The sequence below is a fragment of the Triticum urartu genome, chromosome 5A, assembly GCF_056163025.1.
Source record: "Triticum urartu cultivar PI428250 chromosome 5A, HENAU_Tu73, whole genome shotgun sequence".
Lineage (NCBI taxonomy): Eukaryota > Viridiplantae > Streptophyta > Magnoliopsida > Poales > Poaceae > Triticum > Triticum urartu.
This window is the reverse complement of record NC_141877.1, coordinates 683,889,011-683,895,889: the sequence shown is the minus strand read 5'-3', so window position 1 is coordinate 683,895,889 and position 6,879 is coordinate 683,889,011. Positions and strand designations below refer to the sequence as shown.

Genomic DNA, 6,879 nt, shown 5'->3' with positions numbered 1-6,879 from the left:
TTTCAGCACCTCTCTAATCATTGTTTTGATCATGTTAGCCCTCTCTTCAATTTCTTTTTGCCCTTAGTCCTTCTACAACATTAACCAAAAGTTGATGCAATTACATAGGGTAAAATTTATTTTTGCTCAATCATTAGGGAATTGTGTTGTCCACCCACATCATTGTGTGTCTTCCAAATAGTTCACACCACTGCGGCAGCCCCACAAAGCACTACGTACTGTTCTTTGCTAGAATAGAGAGATCCATCTAGCAAACATATCTTCTCTTCCTATGGAACTGGAAGACCTCTAGATATTCAGTGACACACACACACACAGCCAAATAAATCTAGCAAAGAACACACAACTCATGTCTAGCCCCTTCTAATTAGATTGTCATAGGTCAGAATGCTATGCTTTAGCATCATCTAGAGAAATATTTTATTCTTGAGGGGTACTTTGATTTTCCACATATCTTTATAATGAACCATAGCTAAAGCTCTGAGTTACAAATATAGAGATTTAACTGAGAAATTGCCACCACTCCATATCATTTTATCCTTGCCATTTCTCAACTAACTATCTGCAATCATCTCTTGGAGTTGCTGCCACTACAAAGCAGTTTTCAGCAAGCAATGTCCTTCTAAACTTGATCTTGTCCACATCAGTTGTCAAGATATGCTTAATAGTTTTCTGTTTTGAAAAGGTAATGTTGTATATCCTTGGGAGCTGAGAGTCAATAGGCCCTCCATCCAGCTAACTATCTTCCCAAAACAGAGTACTTTCACCATTGACAATCTCTCTGACAATGATTTTTTGATAAATGTGGATCACATTAACTAGACTTTGCCAAAAATGAAATCCACCATCTCTAGGCTCCCATTGGGAAAGGGTCTATTTATGTAAGTATTTATTTCTTGATAATATATGGCCACCTTCCCTCGTTACTTTCCAACTTCCAAAGCCATTTGCATAGCAAACATTGATTCATTATTTTCAGATCTAGAACCCCAAGGCCACCAGCATCCTTAGGTAAATAGATAGTAGACCAGTTCACCAGATGATATTTTTTGTGATCTTTACTCTCGTGCTACAACATCCTTGCTCTATGTTGGTCTCATTACTTCAATACCCCTTTGGGTGCTTCCAGGAAAAACAACATGAACAAAGGAACACTACTCAAGGAAGCATTTATCATAATCACTCTATCGCTGGTAGATAGGAGAGTTCCCATCTAGTCCCCCATTTTATCCGGTCTACTTCCCAATGGGGTCCCATTGAAATACTAATTTTTTCACATCAACAGGCATTCCTAGGTAATGCAACGAAAATTTTCCAATCACAAGTAAAGATCTCACTGTATTCTTCTTTCCTCGGCGCAGTACCACCCATGCAATAGATTTCACTTTTTTGAAAGTGTATCGTCAAACCAAATATTTGCTCAAAGATGCACAAAATGATTTTCATGTTTTTAGCACTCTATGGATCATCCACTAGCAGAAAAATTGATTCATCAATATACTATAAAATAGCCAAACTATCTTCCACCAAATGAGGGATCCGGCCTTTGATGAAACCATTTTTTCAGCCTCTTTGTCAAGGATAGGTAGCCCATCTACAGGTAGGCGAAGAGCAGATGTGACATGGGTTCCCCCTATCTAACCCGTTTGGCCCCTTTGAAAGTAGAGAAGATTAAGGACCTGCCTAATCATTGAACACACTCCCCCCAACCCCCAACCCCACAAAAATCCACATTATCTAGCCACGCCATTTATCCTCAAAGCCTTTTTACATCATTAGATAAAGAATAGGCCATTTGACCTTGTCATGGCCTTCTCAATAGGCCATCTTTTTTCTTTCAGTGAATTTCATGAATAGCTTCATGTAATTGCACCACACCTTGTACAATAAATATTTTTTGCCTAAGCAAGGACCATGCACTAGCTCATTGATAAAGACTTCACATGAGCTGATAAATAGTAACTGGAATTTGGGAACAATGAGAAACTTAACACATAAGCATTAGCAAAAGCAGTGAAACCACTACTAGTCTCCCCTCAAAATGGCAAATTAACCATCCATTCCACAATCAATCTTACAACAATTGATCACAATTTTACTTGCCAGACAGGATGAACTGCACTGCAAGCACAAGTCACCGTTCAAACCACATGATTGTCCGGTAAAACAGATCATTTATTAGCACTCCATACAAAATAGGATGAGAATGCAGATGAAACTAACCAGACGCTAACTAGGTGCAGGCTGCCGGCCCGAAGGAGGTGAGCCGACGGGTGTTGGTCCAGGGCTTCTCGTATACCACCGCGAGATAGCGCATGGTCCTGCCACAGTTGTCCGCCGCATCCACGACGAGGCGATATTTCACCCCGGAAATTACCTGTTGTTCGCCGCCCGTCACTCGGCGAAACTGTAGCCCACTAGGGGTCGCCAGGCACATGTGTTGTGCCAGCGCCCACCGGCCGTGCTCTTGGATGCACGCGTCCTCCACGTTCGGGATGGGGAACCACACCCCAGGCAACCCGCCACGGCCGACTATGGAGGTCCCGGTGTGGAGGGTGGGCGGAAGGAGGTATCTCGCTCTTGCCGCCATGGTCGGTCACATCCGAAGCCTTCCTAGGTGATATAGATCGACGGAGAATGGGAATGGGGACGAGAACGGTGTGTGTGGGGAGGGGGGGGGGGGGGCGTGCGGGCGTGCGTACACATGCTCATGCACGTGAACATGAAGGTGTGTGCTTATCTGTATGCAACTCGGCCAACGGTTTTTGGGCTATCTCCAGGTTGGCTCCATCTTCAAGAACCCAACAAGCACTATGTGCTGGCTTATTATTTTTTTTCTTGTGAAAGGAGATCTTCTAAGCTACTATTCCCTCCGTTCCAAAATAAGTTTCTCAACCTTAGTACAACTTTATACTAAAGTTAGTACAAAATTGAGACACTTATTTTATGACGGAGGGAGTATGTTCTTCCAACCAGTGGATAGCATTCTGATGCAAGATTGCAAGTGATGTGCTTCTTTCAACTGGTATGTAGGATGTTCTTTTGAAGTTCAAGCAATCAGACTACAAAGTTATGAGATAGTTCAAATTCTCACTAAATATCATGGTTAGTCATTCCAATTTTAGGATCTCATAATGTCATGCCCAGTTACTTTTGCCTAATATAATTCATATATAATTGTTTTATGTCATGAGCAGAACACTTTTCATAGGAGTATATGATGACCTCTTTCTAATGTTTGTTTACCATTTTTGTGACAACAGATTTCAGTACCGCTTGTAATAATTTATTAGGTGATTTCCTCGACAATTAAACGCCCATATTTTTGGATTAATAACACCACTCTTGTTTTGGAATATATAATAAAAGAGTCATATTTACGAACTATAATAAAAGAGTCATGTTTTGGAATTAATAACACCACTCTATGTTCAACGCAAATGTTAATTGATCGGTGCTCAGTACGGTCGCACATAAGAAAGTATATATATATATATATATATATATATATATATATATATATATATATATATATATATATATATATATATATATATATATATATATATATATTTAGTGGATACGTTCTTCCTTGTTTATGTCCCTTTACTCCACCTTAAATGTAAATGTAACATCAGTTCGATCAATACAACAGTTTGTCACCTGTACAAATTGCTTCGAGAGAAGGAAAGATTGATGGCCGGCAACAACAAGTCCAGAGGACGCACGTAACAGGTCAGCAGCAAATCCTCTCGTCACAGCTGCCTTGTACCTGAATTTTATACTCAGCAGAAGAGTTTTGATTTTCGGCCGAATTTCAGACATCTAGGCCTTGGGCGAAAAAGTCCCTTTCGGCCCAGTCAAATTTTGTTCAAAAAAAATTGGTTTTGCAGTTTTTCTGTGATTTTGCCGAAATGTTTGAACTGACCGAAATTCGGCCATCTCAGCCTGGGCCATTAAAACCGAAACTTTGCTCAGCAGTGAACCGTCTAGGTCTAGCCATATTGAAAATCGTGAGAAATCAATTGATCGCATGCATTTTCATTTACGAGGAAGAACCATTTACAGGAATACTTTGCTCACGACACATTTTTTTGGTTTTGGTTGAAAAGGTATACTGCTTCAAAGGTTTCAAGTAAAAAAATCGTTATTGCCATGTTGTCTTCACCTTGTAAATTTGAATTAATTTGTGTTTCCTTTAGTCAAAGTTAAGAAAAAGTGTGGTAGCAAGATTTAGGACGTCAGTTATGAAAAACACAAGTGGTAATTCTATTTCCTTCCGTAGGTTTTCCCAGTCTACTCTACTACTATTGGCCTCTTTTGTAATCGTCTAGTATCTTGATTCAGTTTCTTTTGCCTTCCAAAACGCTTCGGTTACTACGTTGATGCTAATAAATATAAGCTTCATTTAAGTAGTACGCTTTTCAATCTAACCGATGACCATTTTAGATCACTTCTTACTCTGGCCCTCCTCTCATAATGCCCGCATGCATGCTCTCAAATAAAATGACCTGTAAAACCCACATCTATCACAGGCCAAATGGTGACATGCTCAGACCTCCCATTTGATGAAACACAATGGATCATCCGGATTCGTCGAATCCTTGAAGAGGAGATCGAGCTAGGCGATGATCAGCCCGTCTCCATATTCGATGTCCTCAAGCCCCTGTTGTGCACTAAGCCGGAAGCGTATGTGCCTCAGCTGGTGGCCTTGGGCCCTTACCACCATTGTCGTGAAGGACTCTGTGACATGGAGATGTACAAGCTCTCTGCAGCCAAGAGAGCCCAAAGCCACCTGCCAAGTAAGAAGTTGCAACAACTTGTGGACGTCTTTGCCACATTCGAGCACCGGATTCGTTCTCACTATCACAGGTTTAAGTGCAGAATAATAAATATATCCTACTTGCATAACCGAAGGAAATCTCGATCTTTACTAATTACCTTGTGTTTAGTTCTTGCAGGCAACTCAATCTCACCAACGAGACACTGGCATGGATGATGGCGATCGACGTGTCATTTCTTCTCGAGTTCCTGCAGACTTTCTGCGAGACCAAAAACCGGAGGACAACACAAAGGATGCCCTCGAGGATGTCGCATCTGGTTGACCCATCTCATAGAACATCTGTACACAGCATGCTGCTACGTGACATCGTGATGCTGGAGAACCAGATTCCAATGTTTCTTGTCGTAAAATTAGTCGAGATGTGGTGCTCGTCAGGCCATGGCGTGCCACGGCCTAATCTGAGCTCCATTTTGTCAGGGTTCTTTCAGGAGGTCTGCTTGCTCAAGGGGATAAGCTCTCCATGCACCGACGCCACACGACACGCCCACTTGCTAGATTTCCTATACTCTAACATGTTGCCATGTGGTTGTCTGGAAGAGTCGGATGGTGCAACGGAAGAAGCCGGAGATGGGTTGTGTGACCCCCCGCAGAGATCGACTATGAGTTCAATAACGGAATTGCTCGTGAAGCGTGGCTTGAAGTTGGCGTCGTTGGTGACAGATTTCATGGTGAGGATGTTTCTAAAGTTCATAGCCGCTCTTCCATGCCTGTCGATGGTCAGGCAACCCATCGAGCAGCTAGCTACTCAACGAGGCGCCCGTGAACCCAAGGGTGCATCCGATGTTCAGAACAGAAACATATCACCTCTGCTGGAGGAGATCGCGGTGCCTTCTATCTCCGAGCTCGCCTATGTCGGTGTCACATTCACCCCAACAACCGGTGGCATCTCCACGATCGAATTTTGCGCGAGAACCGCGACGCTGCACCTCCCGGTGATCAGCATCGACATGACCACTGAAGTCGTCCTGCGGAACCTGGTGGCCTACGAGGCGTCGATGGGCTCTAGGGCACTGGTCTTCGCGCGGTACGTCGAGCTCATGAACGGGGTCATCGACACCGACGAGGATGCCCGACTGCTGAGGGAGCACGGGATCATACTGAACCACCTCAAGAGTGACCAGGAAGTGGCCGAGCTGTGGAACGGGATGACCCGGTCGGTGAGGCTGACGAGGGTGCCGGCTCTGGACAGAGTGATCGATGAGCTTAATCGGTACCATGGGGCCTGCTGGAAGGTGAGGGTCAGGACGTTCGTGAAAGCGCACCTTCTTGGCTCTAGGGACATGGTTGCTTGCGCCATGATGGTTGTCCTCTTGTTGTTTGTTGGCTTCCAAGCTTTCTGCCTATCTCGTGGTTGCCTCCTTTCTTGGCACGGGATGGGTATGGTTAGGAGAAAAAATGGTTGTAACATCCTTCAAAACTGAAGTAATAAACTGGTCTTGTCATATTGGGCAAATAAATAGTACCAGTTTATTTGGCTGTTCAAGTCTTCAAGATTCAAAATTGAAGAACAAAAATACATTGGTTGCATCCTGTTTAATACATTTATTAATCTTATTGGTTTTCAATCTAATAGTGATTTCAATCGATTTGTTCAACCTATGCTTTCTTTGTACCTATCTGATGCTTACTCTAAGTTTCGAAAAGAAATTCTGAGTATTCGGGTTTTGCATTTCTGAAACTTTAATTTTGAAAATTATGAATTTTTATAAGATTTTAGACTTCCTAATGTAAGGAAATTTTACACCCTTAGACGGCAAAAAAAGTAGGGAAAACAAGAATAACACGTTCGTAGGTCCCAGTAGAACCAACAAGAAAACTAGAAAAAGAACTTTACACCTTAGGGCCCAATAAGCCTAGGTGTCTCCATCCAAGGGCCTCTGGGCACGTATCCTTTCATAAGAAGCTTACCTTGGCGTACAAATCCAAGGCTCTCTGCAGGTTGAGACTCCAAGCCAGTTTGCAGGACGTGTAACCCTAAGTTGAGGCTAGCTAGCAGGTAGATCGAGATCATCTGACATCTAGTCATCATCTTGGTA

The 6,879-nt window shown here is 42.8% G+C and overlaps 2 protein-coding genes across 2 annotated transcripts; one reads left to right on the top strand and one right to left on the bottom strand.

The window, feature by feature from the left end:
* Positions 1–2,001: 2,001 nt before the first annotated feature.
* LOC125506586 (cysteine proteinase inhibitor 8-like) lies at positions 2,002–2,670 on the bottom strand. Its single transcript, XM_048671373.2, has one exon. It carries the CDS (start codon positions 2,588–2,590, stop codon positions 2,234–2,236), a length of 357 nt encoding a protein of 118 aa, XP_048527330.2. The 5' UTR covers positions 2,591–2,670; the 3' UTR covers positions 2,002–2,233.
* Positions 2,671–4,540: 1,870 nt separating this feature from the next.
* On the top strand, positions 4,541–6,264 carry LOC147974157 (putative UPF0481 protein At3g02645). The gene is made up of 2 exons (XM_087525190.1): positions 4,541–4,872; positions 4,962–6,264. Exons 1-2 carry the CDS (start codon positions 4,541–4,543, stop codon positions 6,262–6,264), a joined length of 1,635 nt encoding a protein of 544 aa, XP_087381316.1.
* Positions 6,265–6,879: the final 615 nt, after the last annotated feature.